General features: G+C 42.1%; 1 protein-coding gene across 1 annotated transcript in view; it reads left to right on the forward strand.

Annotated features, from left to right (window-relative positions):
• LOC139381171 (polypeptide N-acetylgalactosaminyltransferase 2-like) overlaps positions 1 to 20,736 on the forward strand; it is a 136,561-nt gene that overhangs the window by 95,904 nt on the left and 19,921 nt on the right. Inside the window, exons 3-7 of the mRNA XM_071124556.1 lie at positions 1,844 to 1,997; positions 16,604 to 16,702; positions 16,846 to 16,913; positions 17,420 to 17,485; positions 20,467 to 20,588. Coding sequence (XP_070980657.1) covers positions 1,844 to 1,997; positions 16,604 to 16,702; positions 16,846 to 16,913; positions 17,420 to 17,485; positions 20,467 to 20,588 — 509 coding nt within the window. The remainder of the gene's footprint in view (positions 1 to 1,843; positions 1,998 to 16,603; positions 16,703 to 16,845; positions 16,914 to 17,419; positions 17,486 to 20,466; positions 20,589 to 20,736) is intronic.

Raw genomic sequence — 20,736 nt, forward strand, 5'->3', positions numbered from 1 at the left:
ACTTTCAGGTCAAATGTACTTGATACGATTGTCATATGTGGTTGTCTCACTTTGCTATCTTAAGATGAATGCACTAACTTAGTCGCTCTGGATAAGAGAATCTGCTAAATGACTCAAATGTAAATGTAATGTTCCAGAATTTACTGCAGTGGGCATGGAGGATTTGATTTCCTCTTTACAAATCTAGTCCCATCATTACCAGCAGGCCATGCCCATTAACACAGCCTTAACAGGCTTAACTGCTGCTATTAGCAAAATAACAAGTGACCTAATAACGTAATGTCTTACATGCTTATTTTATTTATTAAACTAGGCATTAAGGTATGTGAAAATATTTGATGTAAAAATAACAGATTACAACAAAATGTGCTACTGCATGTCTGTAAATTGTGATGACATAAGACGGAACTATTTAATAGACTGCACCATTCATTTCATAGATGGTCATCTGTGGCTTCTGTTAATCACGGAAATGATAAGGTCAACTGCTTTTTTGTCTCCAAACTTAGTCGGTTATACTAACCCCTGCATGCAATTTACCATTTCTGTGGAACAATTAGCATCTGAGACAGATTATTCTCAGACCTTCCTAATTGTCATGCTGAAGACAAGCTGTCAGAGCTCAATGAGATTAATTACTCATGGTCTTTTTTCTCTGCGTGCCCCTACCCTGTCTGACAGATAATGTAATCGAATGCTGCCGTATGTTTTAGAGGCTTCATTAACATAACAGCTGCATTAGTGTTTAGTCACACTGATATCCAGTGTTTATGTGGGGACATATTTTGTTTTCATATGTTGTTGTGACAAGAATTACAATTACACATGGCATTTTATTTCGATTTTTATTTAAATGCATAATAATCTGACTAGGCTGTGTGAGTGGGTGCTCCTACGAGAGAAGTGTAGCTGACTGCAGACTGTTATTAGGGTTTGGGAAAGTCTTTGTAGTGTAGCTGACTGCAGGCTGTTATTAGGGTTTGGGAAAGTCTTTGTAGTGTAGCTGACTGCAGACTGTTATTAGGGTTTGGGAAAGTCTTTGTAGTGTAGCTGACTGCAGACTGTTATTAGGGTTTGGGAAAGTCTTTGTAGTGTAGCTGACTGCAGACTGTTATTAGGGTTTGGGAAAGTCTTTGTAGTGTAGCTGACTGCAGGCTGTTATTAGGGTTTGGGAAAGTCTTTGTAGTGTAGCTGACTGCAGACTGTTATTAGGGTTTGGGAAAGTCTTTGTAGTGTAGCTGACTGCAGACTGTTATTAGGGTTTGGGAAAGTCTTTGTAGTGTAGCTGACTGCAGACTGTTATTAGGGTTTGGGAAAGTCTTTGTAGTGTAGCTGACTGCAGACTGTTATTAGGGTTTGGGAAAGTCTTTGTAGTGTAGCTGACTGCAGACTGTTATTAGGGTTTGGGAAAGTCTTTGTAGTGTAGCTGACTGCAGGCTGTTATTAGGGTTTGGGAAAGTCTTTGTAGTGTAGCTGACTGCAGGCTGTTATTAGGGTTTGGGAAAGTCTTTGTAGTGTAGCTGACTGCAGACTGTTATTAGGGTTTGGGAAAGTATTTGTAGTGTAGCTGACTGCAGACTGTTATTAGGGTTTGGGAAAGTCTTTGTAGTGTAGCTGACTGCAGACTGTTATTACAGTTTGGGAAAGTCTCAAATTATCTGTGAGCTCTGGAATGTGCAAAATAAACACAAAGGTACACTTGTGAGGAAACTGCAACCAGAAGGTGCTAGCAGCTGTTTTCTGCCCAGTAACAGGGAGGGAGGTTAGAACATGTTTATTTACTGTGCTGCAGTCCATTGTACTGTCTTCATTTCCTCTCCTGTGTCTCTGCTCTGGTCTGCAGGCAAGGTGAGATGGCAAGACTTTGACCAGGACCTATATGTTGGTGCTACGGTGGTGCGGCCAGGGCAGGATCCCTACGCCCGCAACAAGTTCAACCAGGTGGAGAGTGACAAGCTGAGGATGGACCGCGGAGTCCCTGACACCAGACACGACCAGTAAGTCTCCATTCCACCTCAGTCATGGGTGGAATTGAGTGGGGAACACATGAGTACAGAGTGAAAGAATTTTAGCTCAATGCATGGTGATTTTACTGCAGTGAGTAGTCGAGTGATTGGCCCCGAACATCAGTGCACTTACCTATTAGTAATGTCTTATGGGGAAAGACTGGGACCTCATGCTGTCATCTGATTATCAGGAGGGCAACATTAATCAGAGACAAGTATACATTTTTATATTTCCACCTCCGTAGCCTAACGACAGGTTTTCTTCTTCTGCTGGCGCCTCAATATAACCTAACTAAGCCTCACAATAACGCTGGACAGAGTTTCTTCTGCTGGCGCCTCAATATAACCTAACTAAGCCTCAGAGTAACACTGGACAGTCTAGCAGAGACCTTTGGCACAATCATCTGAAGCTACCAATTGGCTCACCCACTCACTGCCCAAAGATCAAAGTAAATGCAGGTCTTCTGGAAAAAAATGCAGGCGAATAGATAGCTTATTGTGGGAGGTCATGATGGTAGATTGATAGTGAATTACCCTTCAATTTTCTTCCTTGTTGAAGCAGTTGATGTTGATCGATGGTGCCTGTTAGCAGTTGATGATGAATCCATGGTGTCTGTTAGCAGTTCATGCTGCAGTTGGTGCCTGTAGTTCTTTGAGGTCCAACAGTGTCCAACTTTATTTATGTCTGTGCTTTTGATGTTTGCTCAGGGTGGGCCAGGGTTCAGTTTCCCAAAAGCATCTGAAGGCTAAGTTCATCGTTAGAACCTTCGTAGGAGCATCAGTAAATCTCTTAGCTGTTTCTCAAAACCATTGTTACCAAATATTTTGTATTTGTGTTTATAATGGAGCCCCATGTAGCTGCTGCTTTGGCAACAGCTATCTTCCTGGGGTACAGCATAATTAAGGCAGTTTATACAATTTTAAAAACATTATAATACATTCACAGATTTCACAACACACTGTGTTCCCTCAGGCCTTCTCCACCACTACCACATATCTACAGTACAAGATCCATGTGTAGGTATAGTGCGTATGTTATCATGTGTGTATGCATGTCTGTGCCAATGTTTGTTGCTTCACAGTCCCCGATGTTCCATAAGGTATTTATATAGTCATGGTTTTCTGTAGTACTGTGTGCCTCCCATAGTCTGTTCTGGACTTGGGGACTGTGAAGAGACCTCTTGTGGCATGTCTTGTGGGGTATACATGAGTGTCAGAGCTGTGTGCCAGTAGTTTAGACAGACAGCTAGATGAATTCAACATGTCAATACCTCTCATAAATGAAAGAAGTGATGAAGTCAATCTCTCCTCCACTTTCAGCCAGGAGAGATTGACATGCATATTATTAATATTAGCTCTCTGTGTACAGCCGTCCTGTTTTGAGCCAATTGCAATTTTCCTAAGTCCTTTTTTGTGGCACCTGACCACACGACTGAACAGTAGTCAAGGTGCGACAAAACTAGGCCCTGTAGGACCTGCCTTGTTGATAGTGTTAAGAAGGCAGAGCATCGCTTTATTATAGACAGACTTCTCCCCATCCTAGCTACTACTGCATCAATATGTTTTGACCATGACAGTTTACAATCTAGGGTTCCGCCAAGCAGTTTGGTCGTCTCAACTTGCTCAATTTCCACATTATTTATTACAAGATTTATTTGAGGTTTAGGGTTTAGTGAATGTTTGGTTCCAAATACAATGCTTTTAGTTTAAGAAATATTTAGGGCTAACTTATTCCTTGCCAACCACTCTGAAACTAATTGCGGCTCTTTGTTGAGTGTTGCAGTAATTTCAGTCGCTGTAGTAGCTGACGTGTATAGTGTTGAGTCATCCACATACATAGACACTCTGGCTTCACTCAGTGGCATGTCGTTAGTAAAAATTGAAAAAAGGGGCCTAAACAGATACCCTGGGGAGTTCCTGATTCTAACTGAATTATATTTGAGAGGCGTCCATTAAAGAACACCCTCTGTGTTCTATTAGACAAGTAACTCTATATGCACATTATAGCTGGGGGTGTAAAGCCATAACACATACGTTTTTCCAGCAGCAGATTATGATCGATAATTTATCTCAGCCAATCATAAGTCATTTGTGTAAGTGCTGTGCTTGTTGAGTGTCCTTCCCTATAAGCATGCTGAAATTCTGTTGTCAATTAGTTTACTGTGAAATAGTTTTTGACCAGATAAAATGCTATTTTTTTCCCAGATGTTTACTAAGGGTTGGTAACAGGTTGGTTGGTTGGCTATTTGAGCCAGTAAAGGGGGCTTTACTATTTTTGGGAAGCAGAATGACTTTAGCTTCCCTCCAGGCCTGAGGGCACACGCTCTCTAGTAGACTTAAATTGAAGATGTGGCAATATCGTCTGCTATTATCATCAGTAATTTTCCATCCAGATTGTCAGCCCCCGGTGACTTTTTTACTTCTTCCACACTGACTTTACGGAATTCAAAAGTACAATTATTGTCTTTCATAATTTGGTCCAATATACTTGGATGTGTAGTGTCAGTGTTTGTTGCTGGCATGTCATCCCTAAGTTTGCTAATCTTGCTACTGAAAAAGTCATTAAAGTAGTTTGCAATATCAGTGGGCTTTGTAATGAATGAAGGAGCCGAGTTGGCTTTTTCCCCCAAAATGTAATTTAAGGTGCCTCAACTTTTTACTATCATTCTTTATATAATGTATCTTTGTATCATAGTGTAGTTTCTTTTTTAATTTAGTTTAGTCACATTATTTCTTTCTTATTTGCAGTATGTTTTCCAATCAGTTGGGCTGCCAGACCTTATTGCCATACCTTTTCCCTCATCCCTCTCAATCACACCATGTTTAAATTCCTCATCAATCCAAGGGGATTTAACAGTTTTCATAGTCATTTTCTTAATGGGTGCGTGTTTATTAGTAACTGGAATAAGTAGTTTCATAAATGCGTCAAGTGCAGTGTCTGGTTTCTCCTCATTACCCACCACAGACCAGCAAACATTCTTTACATCATCAACATATGAATCACTACAAAACTTCTTGTATGGCCTTTTATTATTACGCCCAGCCTTTGGAACTTTGTTTTTCCTAGATATGGCTATTATCAAATCAAATTTCCTAGCACGGTGGCTAGGAACAACTTCATAGAAAGGCCAGAACCTAGGAAGAAACCTAGAGAGGAACCAGGTGATGAGGGGTGGCCAGTCCTCTTCTGGCTGTGCCGGGTGGAGATTATAACAGAACATGGCCAAGATGTTCAAATGTTCATAGATGACCAGCAGGGTCAAATAATAATAATAATCACAGTGGTTGTTGAGGGTGCAGGCCAGCACCTCAGGAGTAAATGTCATTGAGAGTATCACTACTGCTCCTGCTGTCTCTAGAGAGTTGACAACAGCAGGTTAGGGACAGGGTAGCACGTCCGGTGAACAGGTCAGGTTTCCATAGCCGCAGGCAGAACAGTTGAAACTGGAGCAACAGCATGGCCAGGTGGACTGGAGAGAGCAAGGAGTCATCAGGACCGGTAGTCCTGAGACATGGTCCTAGGTCTCTGAGAGAGGGAGAGAGATTCAACTTTAGGCTGATGAACCTGTAGCCATATTACTTCAACAGTATTTAACATTAGATCGTCTCTAAGATTTACAGGAATGTGGTTCTGAATATAGACCGCCTCAGTTGGCATTTGTCTTTTCGGTAGATGTTATAACCATGTATTGCTACCACTGTATCATCAAAGGTATTATCGAAGTGAGTTTCAGAGATATTCAGAATGTTAATGTCGTCTGTTGCAAGCAAGTTATTGACTTCATGGACCTTGTTTCTTAAGCTACATATGTTAATATGGGCTATTTTTTTTGCACTTTTCTGGGTTGCTTGATTGCCTTTAATGCTTTACTGGGAAGCTTGTCAGAGGTAGACTTACTCATGTTATTTACATTGAAACTGATAGTACAGGGTGAGCTGCATAAAGTGGTCTTCCTACTATTGCACACCGCCTCAGTGCTAACAGTATAACTTTGGTTTATAGGCTCATGATTACTGCTTACAATAGCTGTAGGATAAACAGATGTATTCGGTGCAATTAGGGGTACATTATTTAAATTACTTACATTGTTTTTGCCAATGCCCCTAAGATCATGTACATTTGATGCAGCATTATGAAGACTCATTGTCACAATGATAGGGATTGACTGAGCTGGACTTGGATCATTTACCAGTCATTCTTTCAACGTAGACTTGAAATGCGTGGACAGAGTCCAGGAGCCGAGATGATTTGGATGGACTCCATCATTCCTGTAGAGTATCTTCTGTTTCCAGAAGGTGTCAAAGTTATCAATAAAAGTGACTCCAGCAGACCTACATTAATCTTTTAGACTGCTGGCATTAAACATCTGGCTGCCTAATCTTTCACACCGGCGGGCCAATGATGGTACTGGACATGACATTATTGGCTGTTTTTTGGAGTCTTTTAATGCTAAAATCAGTCATTTAAAATCAATTTTAAAATGTTCCGAGCTAGCTCTCCCACATGGACTACGGCAGTGTTATCTCTCGGCATCTGTGGTAGAACAGTCGGAAGCAGCCTTATGTCCTGTACTGGTGCTCAGGGTTCTTGCCTTGGGGACCGAGATGTTTCTCACCATAGAGCTGCCTATGATGACAGGTAGTGATGTTGAATGGGCCGGTGGCTGGGAGCTCCGAGTATCTGAACCCGAGGTAGAAGCCGCCTGAGCGGGAGACAGAACTGAGGACGAAGACGCAGGTACCTCTGGATCCGATCTTGATTGGGAAGCCACCAAGGATGAAGTGGAAATTGAGCAAGTTGAGGTGACTTAACTGCTTGGAGTGACCCTGGATTGTAAACTGTCATGGCCAAACATATTGACACAACAGTAGCTAGGATGGGGAGAAGTCTGTCCATAATAATCCGTTGCTCTGCATTCTTAACAGCACTATCAACAAGGCAGGTCCTACAGGCTCTAGTTTTGTCGCACCTGTATTATTGTTCAGTCGTGTGGTCAGGTGCCACACAGAAAGGGACTTAGGAAAATTGTAGTTGGCCCAGAACAGGGCAGCACGGCTGGCTCTTGGATGTACACAGAGATCTAACATTAATAATATGTATGTCAATTTCTCCTGGCTCAAAGTGGAGGAGAGACTGACTTCATCACTACTCGTATTTGTGAGAGGTATTGACATGTTGAATGCACCAAGCTGTCTGTTTTAACTACTGGCACACAGCTCAGACACCCATACCCCACAAATACATGCCACCAGAGGTCTCTTCATAGTCCCAAAGTCCAGAACTGACTATGGGAGGTGCATAGTACTACATAGAACCATGACTACATGGAACTCTATTACACATCAAGTAACTGATGCAAGCAATAGAATCAAATTTCAAAACCAGATTAAAATACACACTATGGAATAGTGGGGACTGTGAAGCAACACAAACAGGCACAGACACATGCATACACACACAATAACATACGCACTATACACACACACACATGGATTTTGTACTGTAGATATGTGTTAGTTGTGGAGTGGGGGCCTGAGGGCATGCAGTGTGTTGTGAATGTATTGTAATGTTTTTAAATTTGCTGGACCCCAGGAATAGTAGCTGCTGCCTAGGCAGCAGTACAGGACATAATGGGGATCCATAACAAATACAAATGAAAACAAGATAAATGCATTAAAATATAAATATATTTCAATCATATTTAAATACATTTCATGTTCAATCAATTTGAGTTCTATTTTGCGAATTGTAGTCACATTTTTGCTCAATCTATTTAATTTATTAAACGTTCTCTCTGTGTGGCGTTTTGGGAAACACGTTACGTCTTCAGCGGTTGTAGGAAAGATGCATCATTAAAACACTCGTGAGTCTGACTTCCATCGCTATCGGGAAACCAGGCCCTGGTCAATAGATATTAGATACTCCAGGGAGAACCTTCAGATAACAGGAAGCCCACTCTGGAAGAGCTTCCTCCATTACCACATAATCATGTCACTCATCATCCAGTTAGACAATCACTCTGCTGTTTTATTTGCCTGTGGAAACCTCTGTGGCCTCGCTCTTATACCCTCAGATATCCAAAACGTTTGAATATCGGACAATGCAAAGCGAATAAGCATGAGATTTATCCCTGTGTATAATGGATTCTTTATCTCTTATGGAGGGTGTGGGTCCTTTTGTGAGGGAAATTGCTGTGACTAGGGCAGGTGCCCAAGGACTTCCCCAATAGTGCATATAATATTGAACTGGAAGTGCCCCTTTTGATCTCTGATGCCCATTCATCCCACATTTACATTTTAGTCATGTAGCAGACACACTTACCCAGGGCCACTTACAGTTAGTGCATTCTGTGTTTGAGGCCTTCTGGCCCTGTGGCACAGAGCGTGCCACAGGAGGAAATATCGAAGACCGTGAAGGGGGGCGGGGGATACATGGAAGTGGATACAATTGACGAGGGACAGGGGGTGGAAGAGGGGGAGCACAGAGACCAGTGTGTTGGAACGCTAATGAGAGGGAGTGGTCGATGGCTGTAACAAAGTAGCTTTCCCTCTGACATTCTGATCAATGTCTTCAGGGGGCCCAGGAGTCTCCCCTGCTCCTCTGCTTTATCTGCCACATTGGCTCCCTCATGTCAGCCAAAGGAGCGCTGGTCATAGGTACAATTGATTGTTCTCCGGGCTGGTCTGCCCTCCTGTGCTCCCGGGAACCTGGGCACGATCCCTGCCAAGATATCGGGACAGGAGGGCCAAATCCATACGGTTTGAGTAAGCCTATGAGTTGTTGTTTTGGCCCTCAGCGGTGGGTTTAAATGCCAGGTAAGTCTAGTACTCCTTTTAAATGGGAACTGATCTGGTAGGCACAGGAGACATGGTTTTCTCTATAGAGCAGGTACAGTACATGTCGACTTTTGAGATTACACTTCGTGCTATTCTTCTGAGCATGGACCAAATACGACATTTGCCAGATGTAGCAGACAGTGAAGCAATGTTGATTGAGGTACAACATTTTGATTTAGCTACAATATAATATGACATCTGATCAATATTCTCCACCATTAATGCTCATGGGTCATGTTGACAGCAGTGTTCTTCAGTGGCCACGAATTAATATATTGAGGTAAGCATTTCTGCCACTCTGTGAAAACACTTTCTCCCGCTGTCCCATCGGACTGATGTAAATATATTGGTGGGTGGGCACTGGTTAGTAAACAAAACAAAACTCCCTGGAAGTCAATCCATAGGTATGTCATTGCTGGCCGCAGTTAAAGCCTGATTATTCAAAAGCATCATTATGGTGTGAGTAAAATATGTCTGTGTACTCACAGCTGTTGTCTCTACTTCCCATGCTGTACCTGCATATCTAAATGCAAATTGGCAATCGTTCATTTGACAGTAACAAATATGAAATGGCATTTTTTTTACCATCCAAAGTTTTTTTTTAATTGTTTTTTTTAATCATAATTTTCCTGTTCGTCTCTCATTACATTTTCCTGTGCGTCTCTCATGACATTTTCCTGTTCATCTCTCATTACATTTTCCTGTTCGTCTCTCATTACATTTTCCTGTTCGTCTCATTACATTTTCCTGTTCATCTCTCATTACATTTTTGCTGGTCTTTGACAAACATTCTTGTCTTCTGTTCTAGATTAATTAGTAGCTTGATTATGGTTGTTCCTTGAGCTGCAGGACAAATATATTCAAGTCTAAAAAGAAAAGTTATTGGTGCTGCTTACTTTGGCATCATTAAACTTAAGACTTATTTGTAGTTTATCAAATCAATTCAATTTATCAAATCAATTCAAATCAATTAACTAATTAGGTAGATGTAATTAACTAGGAAGGCGGAGCACCAAGGAATATATTCAGATTACAAAGTTATAATTTTCCTAATATAAATTTCTGATATTTTAATATCTGATCAATTAGTCTTCTCATTAATTAATTATTCTTTACCTCACGTTAGTCTCATTCCAAACGTCGTAAATTGTTGGTTATCTGCACGAACCCAGTCTTCACTGAGTCATCCATATATCAATTGTCTTACATAATTTATTTACTAACTAAATAATCACAGAAATGCACAAACAGTAGATGTAGTTACAAGGAAATGATAGCGGATGTGCCCTAGTGGGCTAAACCGGCATCACGGCTTGGTGGACAAAATGGAAGTGGGGGTCGACTGAGATAAGACACTACAAATGGATAATTCTAACAATTGAAATGTTAATCCTTTGCACATGAACGCTCACTCATTCGGGAATAATTGCAATCAATATATCTATATTTACGCTCAGTGTGTCGTCCTGATATCTGTTGGAAAGTTTGTCTGCCCTCTCTCTCTCTGCCATGGTTTGAATGGATAGTTCAGAGTAACATTCAGCAATGTCGTTATAGAATAGATGTTTCGGCGGTTGTCGGTCTTCGCGTTCAATGATACCGAATTCCTAGCTGCAGACTAGTAATTAGTATCAAAGATTTGTTCTTATTCTGTCGGTTCGATAGTCTGAGTTAACCACGTGGTATGGTTAAGAATTCAGCAATGGGCTCAAACCTTAGCCCTCTCGTAATTGAGAGAAGCATGGTCTGAAGATAAGATGGTGCTCGCTGTACCCAAAGAGGGAAACGTCATGACATTACGTTAGTAGTTGTTCCCAGAATGAACTTGACATATCCAACTGAAGGTACTTTTGGCATCACTAGGGAGAGCGCTGTAGTATAACTTATTTCACCAGCGAGTTATGGTCTGGGAAGGCCTGTGGTGGTCTTAGCTAACACAGAGTTCACCATCTCTCATGATCGTCTGTGCCTGGAGTTTGACATTACTCAACTCTGTCTCCGCAAAGACATTAATGACTCTTTAAAAAGCAACAAATCCCTTTTGAAAACGGCCTATGTGGCATCCATATGAGGCATTGATATGAGTCAGAAACAGTTATTCTAGTGTGTAAATAGGGTTTGGAACATCTATGCGTCACAACGGGAAAATGAGGGTTTTGATTTGACGATGTCCATTTGCCCGCTGACATGGGGTGAACAGCTGCGGTGATTGCTCTCTATCCAATAGCATAGATAGTGAGACAGACCCGCCCAGCAGCTCTGACTTTGTTTACGTAAGACGACACGCCACGCAATTGTGAACTTTAGAAATAGTGCACCAGACACCTTAGTTAGATGTCAAACTAAAACATCCTCGGTAAAAACGTCAACATTATTACATATTGAGTTATCTTAGATTCATTCTGGGGATTTTGAAGAAGGGAAATAGGATTCCGCATCGACAGTGTCTCATGACATGTATTGTTTGGGATTGCTCTGCCAACTATAATGGCACATGGTGAATCAATTACGTCTCTTCAACTTGCTGTTGTTTAGTCTTGGCTAGCATCCTCCTCCTGCTCAGCTTCTTTCAAGCCCGTCATTTCCACTGTCCCTCGAGTGGATGAGCACAGGCCTCCTAACGATCCTTTTGACAAGTCGGCCCATACTTTGTCAGGAGTTGCAGTTCAGTAACTGACGCCTGTGTTCAGTGCGCCTGCAGGAAAGTTCTCAAGGGAATGCAGGGTCACTTATACTCCAATAAAGCAGGAACCAGGAACCAGGCTGGGGGTAAAGCAGTCACCAGGAACCAGGCTGCGGGTAAAGCAGTCACCAGGAACCAGGCTGCGGGTAAAGCAGTCACCAGGAACCAGGCTGCGGGTAAAGCAGTCACCAGGAACCAGGCTGCGGGTAAAGCAGTCACCAGGAACCAGGCTGGGGGTAAAGCAGTCACCAGGAACCAGGCTGGGGGTAAAGCAGTCACCAGGAACCAGGCTGGGGGTAAAGCAGTCACCAGGAACCAGGCTGGGGGTAAAGCAGTCACCAGGAACCAGGCTGGGGGTAAACCAGGAACCAGGCTGGGGATAAAGCAGTCACCAGGAACCAGGCTGGGGGTAAAGCAGTCACCAGGCTGGGGGTAAAGCAGTCACCAGGAACCAGGCTGGGGAATAAGCAGTCACCAGGAACCAAGCTGGGGGTAAAGCAGTTACCAGGAACCAGGCTGGGGGTAAAGCAGTCACCAGGAACCAGGCTGGGGGTAAAGCAGTCACCAGGAACCAGGCTGGGTGTAAAGCAGTCACCAGGAACCAGGCTGGGTGTAAAGCAGTCGCCAGGAACCAGGCTGGGTGTAAAGCAGTCGCCAGGAACCAGGCTGATGTGAAGCAGCCAGGCTGAATGTGAACATGAATATTTCAGGTTTTTGTCTTCTCTCCCCTGTCTTTGCTGTGTAAAGGAGTATTGTGATGAATGCTACAACTACACTAGTCTTTAATTTGTTCCATATCATATGCACTCTTTCAGCGTTCACTCTGTCCTGTTAGTTTCAACATGGAAAGGGGGTAGAATTCACAGTGATTGATTTGTTTATTCCAGAGGTACCGCATGCTGATTTAATTTCCCTTGTTTAATTTCCCTTGTTTAATTTCCCTTGTTTGTGTCTGTAGAGAGCGGTAACTTCTAGGAGGGGATTGAACTGTATCTCTCAGTTGTCAGTGTGCCAGGATCACAGTATGTGCTCCGGTTAAAAATTATTTCATGCAGAGGTCTCTGTATTCATAGTGGATTGATATCAATGCCTGGGGGTGGCACATTGATTTGTTTGCCTCACCAGCTTGGCTCCTCTCTCTCGGTGTGTGTGTGTGTGTGTGGGTTGAAGTATGAATGCTGGTTCACCATATATGGCCATAGTGATAGTCAGTGTATTTGAATCAAGGATACGTTTCCTCTATAGTTGACATAAAATACATTTCTAATTTGGTATGATTAGGGAAAAACATATTGACTGTATATATTGGTTTCCATGACACCCTTCATGATTAGGCCAGTGTCTTTGAAAGTGTTGTCTTCACTGAGAGTTTGAGCTCTCCCAGAGTTTCTCCGGCTGACATGGTTAGCAGACAAGTGAAAGATGCCCACAGTATGCCCAACATTTGCATGCATTACATGCATATATTTCAATACATTTGAAGCTCTTTAATTCCCACGTCAATGTGAGCTGTGTCTACAGAGCCACAGGGAGGTTACCCCGAGTGTCTGAACCATGTCTACTACAGTACCATTAGTACAAATAGGTTTAGGATTTATTTCAACTCAACTGTTGTTTTTTCTTGTCCTGGACTCTTTCTTGGCACCAGTAGAAGATGTCTCACCTATTTTATTTGTTAATACACCTCCTGAGCCTTGGCTCGAAGTACAGTATTTCCACTAGAAGAATTCCATCACAATCTTTCCAACATTCTGCTTCAAATTGTCACGTTTGTTTTCAACTCACCAGAGTTCTAAATGAGGAAAGGCCCAAATGCCCAAGGTTTATATACAACACTTAGATGTTCATATGAAATCATATGAATAAAACTAGAAGTCCTCTTCAGAAAGTGAAAAGAAAACTGAACATAAAATCACTTTACTTCAGTACGACGGGTGACAATGGACCAGCCAGTACGTCGGGTTAGAATGGACCTGCCAGTACGTCGGGTTAGAATGGACCCGCCAGTACGTCGGGTTAGAATGGACCCGCCAGTACGTCGGGTGACAATGGACCCGCCAGTACGTCGGGTGGCAATGGACCCGCCAGTACGTCGGGTGACAATGGACCCGCCAGTACGTCGGGTGACAATGGACCCGCCAGTACGTCGGGTGACAATGGACCCGCCAGTACGTCGGGTGACAATTGACCCGCCAGTACGTCGGGTGACAATGGACCCGCCAGTACGTCGGGTGACAATGGACCCGCCAGTACGTCGGGTGACAATGGACCCGCCAGTACGTCGGGTGGCAATGGACCCGCCAGTACGTCGGGTGGCAATGGACCCGCCAGTACGTCGGGTGACAATGGACCCGCCAGTACGTCGGGTGACAATGGTCAGTACCAAAGCAGAAAGGGATAATTGCCTCTTAGGATTTCTACAATGTACACAAATGTATTTAAATACATGAATGAACACTTCTTGAACACGTCTTCATGATATGACCTTGCCACGAGCCGCAGGATGTTGGCATCTTTCGAATAACGAAAGGCGAGGGGACATTTGGCCCATAGACTTGACCTTGAAAGAATGGGGGGTGGAGCTTCTGTCCTGCTTTCCGCTCCGCTTTCTAGTACCCCCAGAACTTAGTCGAGCATTCGACGCAATACGCGCAATTTTAGTTCTGAGTTTCTGAGATTACTCCCTGCCTAAGTACCACTATCCCTACTGTACTGTATGTAAGGTGCTAGACATATGGTCACATCAGTGACGTTTTCTGTACAACTCTCTTTATCAGTTTCCTATCACTGTTTGATGTGAGCGAGAGCTCTTTCGGTTTTCTAAATTCAGCTCAGCTTCCTTTCTTCCCCATCTCTGGTCTGCCTGCGGCTGTCTGCCAGGCACCATCAAACACTTGGGTGGGAGATTACTCCTGATTCTCGTCACAACAGAGCCGTGTGTCTGTTTAGAGCCAATCAAAATGGAGGCTTTTTATTTCAATGTCCTTTTTTTAGACAAGCTTAAATTGCTTGGTTTCTTGTTTACTCTTCAGACAGAGCGTTACCTTGGATGGCAGGAGGCCTGCTGGAGGCTACGGGTCTTAATGAGAATGTTTTATGTATCGTCTGTCGACCCAGCGGGGACTCTGTAACCGTTGTCTGGCATTTTAGCCACTGTTTCCCATTCTAATTAAGTGTTCTCGGTGTACACTGCCGGATGAATATTTCATGAGAAATGTGAGAGGGTCGCATTGAAGCGCTGCATGGCGTGCACGTGAAGAGGCCACCGAAGGACCAAGCATTAGGCTATACAAAGCAACTCATCAGCCGTGCTTGTTTTGTCTTCAAACTATGTCTTTCATATCCCCTCCCCACAGTGTCTTGTTACTGACACCTCGTTTCTATTACGCAGCTCAGAGGGAGCTACATGACATGAAGTATGATGTCGTCTGTGCAAAGAAAAGTGCAGCAGTTTGTTTGTTTGGTACACATCCAGTGTCAAGGGCTTGGTTAAGCCGGGGTTGGTTTACTTGACTACTTTACATCCATTCGAAGAAGCATGGACTTTAATGTGAATGCAGTCCTAACAGTAATGTAGGTTAGGAATCATCCTGTGGAGGGTGTACATGTGCTATGTTCCAGTCAGGCACAGGCTGTACACGTTTGCCTGTAGCTCAAATGAAATGGCCTCTTCTTCAGTGCCATCGTGTTATAGAGCCTACCAGATCTGGATTCAAATACATGCGTTTTTAATGATTTTTTTTTTCAATAATTTCCTAGAAATACTGGGGTATGTGAAATTACAGTATCTACCCCTAAAACTAACCAGACCTAGGTTCAAATACATAGACTATTTGAATTTGAAAATACATTTGGAAAGTATAAAATATGAATCTATTTCCAAATACATTCCAATATTCAAATATTTGTATTTTCAAATACATTTTTTCTATATACTTACTTTGAAATGTATGTGAAAGTAATACAATGTATTATACAATGTATTATTTCAATGACAAATATTTGAACCCATATCTGGTGCCTAGACATATCCACTGACAGGTAGCTGGAGCAGGATCTGGAATTTATACTGTACGCTTATGGAAACATAGTGAAATGCATATAATATGAAAATGCCGGAGCCTTGCCGGTACATTGCTAAACACCCATATTCCGTTTCATGTTATACCCGCTACGTGTCATCTCAAACATGTTATAGACGGTTTACCTCTTTATGACCGACTGAGTAGGCAGAAAACACCATCTCCAAGGAAGGTTAAAAATTAATTGCTCAGTCTGTGTCAATGTAGTTCCCCTAACAGCCCTAACTTGATTACTGTAGGAGACACCAGGCGGTAGGTCATGGTCTAAGGGGAGACCTGCTGGTGTTCAGCAGGGGCACTAAATAGTCCACTACTGAAGTTGTGTGTGGTTCAGGTACTGTCTGTAAAGTAGATCAGGCATCCATCGATCCAGCAGCTTTAGGATGTCCTATCTAGGCCCAGGTGGTATCATAGTTGACCTCTGCTCTGTCCAGCTATTTTATTCCTTTAGTTCTCCTAAAAAAAGGTAGAGACGTGTCATGTCTTGTAACTCCTGTAGGAAGCATTGATTGATGTCACAATCTTACTCTAGTGTTGTCCCTCGCTCGCTCACTCTCTCTTTCTCTTGCTCCATGGAGGCTCATCGTGGGCACTCCGTGTCAATGGCGTTGACATGGGGAGTCGCTGCGCTCTCTCACCCATACCCGTAGCTGCTGGTGATTGGGCTCTAGTGGATTTGTCATATTGTCATATTCATCTGTCATATTGAAATCTGTCTGGTCTGAGGCGCCATCGTTTACGCAAGCAAGACTTGCCTTCCATTACAGCTTCACAAAACGTCACGAGAGTGTGTAACCTTTAAAAAAAAATCTGTAACCTATTTTTTTGGGGGCCCGGAGATTTCAACATCAAAGCTAAAGTTATTCAACCAGCGTATTGGAACACACAACACCAGCTAACCCTTGTTTCTCTCTTTTAAAGGCAGATAATTGGTCCTTTTTGGCCATTGATTGTTTTCAGTGTCCTAATGAATTTGTTTTCCCTTTCTTCCTCAGCTGCCGGCATAAACAGTGGAAGACAGAGCTGCCTGCTTCTAGTGTGATCATCACTTTCCACAATGAGGCCCGCTCAGCTCTGCTCCGCACCGTGGTCAGGTGAACACACACACACACACACACACACACACACACACACACACACACACACACACACACACACCCTCACTCTCTCTCTGACAGACTAGGCCTGGATGCTAACCCATGTCTAACCCTCTCCTCTGCCCTCCCTCCCCCTCCAGTGTTCTTAAGAAGAGTCCCCCCCACCTTGTCAAGGAGATAATCCTGGTTGATGATTACAGTGACAACCGTGAGTTGCTGTTTGAGTCTTAACTCTCTCATTTGCCCTGTGCCTCTGTCACTCTGGATCAGTACTGGCACTGGTTGACAGGCTCCAGGTCCTTCTCTCCCTCGCCACCCAGTCTGTAAACTAAAGCCCCTGTCCTGAACCATCTCTCAGGCTCCGTCCCTCTAAACTCTGGGTGACCCTTAAGGGCACATGCCTCCAGCTCAGGTATCACACCTATCATTCATCTTTACGTCCTGAGTTTTCATAGAGGTCTCTTGTACCCGTCAGCCTTTTGAAGTAGATTAAAGCGATCTTTGAGTCGTTCTAGAGTTGTCTGTTAGACAGTGTCGGTGTCACTGGAGGGCCACTAAGTAAACCATTGGTTCCGCTTTAAATGAAACATAACTTTTATGGCTGAAAATAAGTATTCATAAAGCCCTTATAAGTCCTATATAGATGTTTATTTGACGTGTATATGTATATAAATGGTTTATTTTAGTAACCAAGTGTTGTGTCTCATGGTTCAGCTGAAGATGGAGCCTTGTTGGGGAAAATTGAGAAGATCCGGGTTCTTCGAAACGATCGACGAGAAGGTGAGTGTATAAATGGGAAATGCATTTGAAGGAATAAAAACTGCTTTTTGAAAATGATTGGTCAGGCTTTAGTCATCATCATAGTATTTGATGCCCATTGTCCTTGACCTTGTCCAACACTGCATGTACCCTAATCAAATCAACTGAAGTGATTTGCCACTTTTAACAGCAGAGAAGGATCATTAGGGCTCGGAAAGGAAACCTCTGAACAGGTTTATTGGGGCCAATGGGGAGAAAATATACACTCCAAAACAATGAAGAGTTTGTAAGAACGAGTATATTTTTGGAAAGTGCTTTGTGTGCTCTCCAATAGAATGAATATTAGGTCAAAAAGACTTGGCTGCAGTCCTCTGTTCATTATTGCTATCTCTGCAAAACTGATTGTCTTTTACAACTCCACAATAGCACACCACACTCTGCTCCTCTCAACCAATAGCACACCACACTCTACCCCTCTCAACCAATAGCACACCACACTCTGCCCCTCTCAACCAATAGCACACCACACTCTACCCCTCTCAACCAATAGCACACCAAACTCTCCCCCTCTCAACCAATAGCACACCACACTCTCCCCCTCTCAACCAATAGCACACCACACTCTCCCCCTCTCAACCAATAGCACACCACACTCTTCAAACCAAGTCATTAAAAACATACCAGATGACTTCAAACCAAGTCATTAAAAACATACCACATGGCTTCAAACCAAGTCATTAAAAACATACCAGATGACTTCAAACCAAGTCATTAAAAACCTACCAGATGACTTCAAACCAAGTCATTAAAAACATACCAGATGACTTCAAACCAAGTCATTAAAAACATACCACATGGCTTCAAACCAAGTCATTAAAAACATACCAGATGACTTCAAACCAAGTCATTAAAAACCTACCAGATGACTTCAAACCAAGTCATTAAAAACATACCAGATGACTTCAAACCAAGTCATTAAAAACATACCAGATGACTTCAAACCAAGTCATTAAAAACATACCAGATGGATTCAAACCAAGTCATTAAAAACATACCAGATGGATTCAAACCAAGTCATTAAAAACATACCAGATGGATTCAAACCAAGTCATTAAAAACATACCAGATGGCTTCAAACCAAGTCATTAAAAACATACCAGATGGCTTCAAACCAAGTCATTAAAAACATACCAGATGGCTTCAAACCAAGTCATTAAAAACATACCAGATGGCTTCAAACCAAGTCATTAAAAACATACCAGATGACTTCAAACCAAGTCATTAAAAACATACCAGATGGCTTCAAACCAAGTCATTAAAAACATACCAGATGGCTTCAAACCAAGTCATTAAAAACATACCAGATGGCTTCAAACCAAGTCATTAAAAACATACCAGATGACTTCAAACCAAGTCATTAAAAACATACCACATGGCTTCAAACCAAGTCATTAAAAACATACCAGATGGCTTCAAACCAAGTCATTAAAAACATACCAGATGACTTCAAACCAAGTCATTAAAAACATACCAGATGACTTCAAACCAAGTCATTAAAAACATACCAGATGACTTCAAACCAAGTCATTAAAAACATACCAGATGGCTTCAAACCAAGTCATTAAAAACATACCAGATGGCTTCAAACCAAGTCATTAAAAACATACCACATGGCTTCAAACCAAGTCATTAAAAACATACCAGATGACTTCAAACCAAGTCATTAAAAACATACCAGATGACTTCAAACCAAGTCATTAAAAACATACCAGATGACTTCAAACCAAGTCATTAAAAACATACCAGATGGCTTCAAACCAAGTCATTAAAAACATACCACATGGCTTCAAACCAAGTCATTAAAAACATACCAGATGGCTTCAAACCAAGTCATTAAAAACATACCAGATGACTTCAAACCAAGTCATTAAAAACATACCACATGGCTTCAAACCAAGTCATTAAAAACATACCAGATGACTTCAAACCAAGTCATTAAAAACATACCACATGGCTTCAAACCAAGTCATTAAAAACATCCCACGTGGCTTCAAACCAAGTCATTAAAAACATCCCACAAGGCTTCAAACCAAGTCATTAAAAACATACCAGATGGCTTCAAACCAAGTCATTAAAAACATACCAGATGGCTTCAAACCAAGTCATTAAAAACATACCACGTGGCTTCAAACCAAGTCATTAAAAACATCCCACGTGGCTTCAAACCAAGTCATTAAAAACATCCCACAAGGCTTCAAACCAAGTCATTAAAAACATCCCACGTGGCTTCAAACCAAGTCATTAAAAACATCCCACAAGGCTTCAAACCAAGTCATTAAAAACATACCAGATGACTTCAAACCAAGTCATTAAAAACATACCAGATGACTTCAAACCAAGTCATTAAAAACATACCACATGACTTCAAACCAAGTCATTAAAAACATACCACATGGCTTCAAACCAAGTCATTAAAAACATACCAGATGACTTCAAACCAAGTCATTAAAAACATACCAGATGACTTCAAACCAAGTCATTAAAAACATCCCACAAGGCTTCAAACCAAGTCATTAAAAACATCCCACAAGGCTTCAAACCAAGTCATTAAAAACATACAAGATGGCTTCAAATCAAGTCATTAAAAAAATACCAGATGACTTCAAACCAAGTCATTAAAAACATACAATTTTATAATTTCACGCTCTGTATGAAAATGCACTCAGATAATGTCGCTCTAGATAAGTGTCTGCTAAATGACTAAAATGTATAAAGTCAATTTAACCAATTTAATCAGGGGGTATTTTTAAGATGTATATTAATATTGTGAATTGTTCAATGTAAATAAATATTTAAATATGAGTAGCCAACGATTGTGATGTGCAAATCCCAAACTTCAGCGAACCTGTACTGTATACGTAGAAATGACACACATGAATAAACCATTGTGTATTTGTAGATGACATATTGATAAGAGCATCAGGCGTGTTACTCCTCCACAGGTCTGATGAGATCGCGGGTGAGAGGGGCCGACACAGCCACTGCCAGTGTTCTCACCTTCCTGGACAGCCATTGCGAGTGTAATGAGCACTGGCTGGAACCACTCCTGGAAAGGGTGGCAGAGGTCAGTGTGTACCATAGACATCAAAACTATGAAATAACACATAGAATCATGTAGTAACCAGTGTTAAACAAATCAAAATATATTTTATATTTGAGATTTGTCAAAGTAGCCACACATTGCCTTGATGACAGCTTTGCACACTCCTGGC

The sequence above is a fragment of the Oncorhynchus clarkii genome, chromosome 23, assembly GCF_045791955.1.
Source record: "Oncorhynchus clarkii lewisi isolate Uvic-CL-2024 chromosome 23, UVic_Ocla_1.0, whole genome shotgun sequence".
Classification (NCBI taxonomy): domain Eukaryota; kingdom Metazoa; phylum Chordata; class Actinopteri; order Salmoniformes; family Salmonidae; genus Oncorhynchus; species Oncorhynchus clarkii.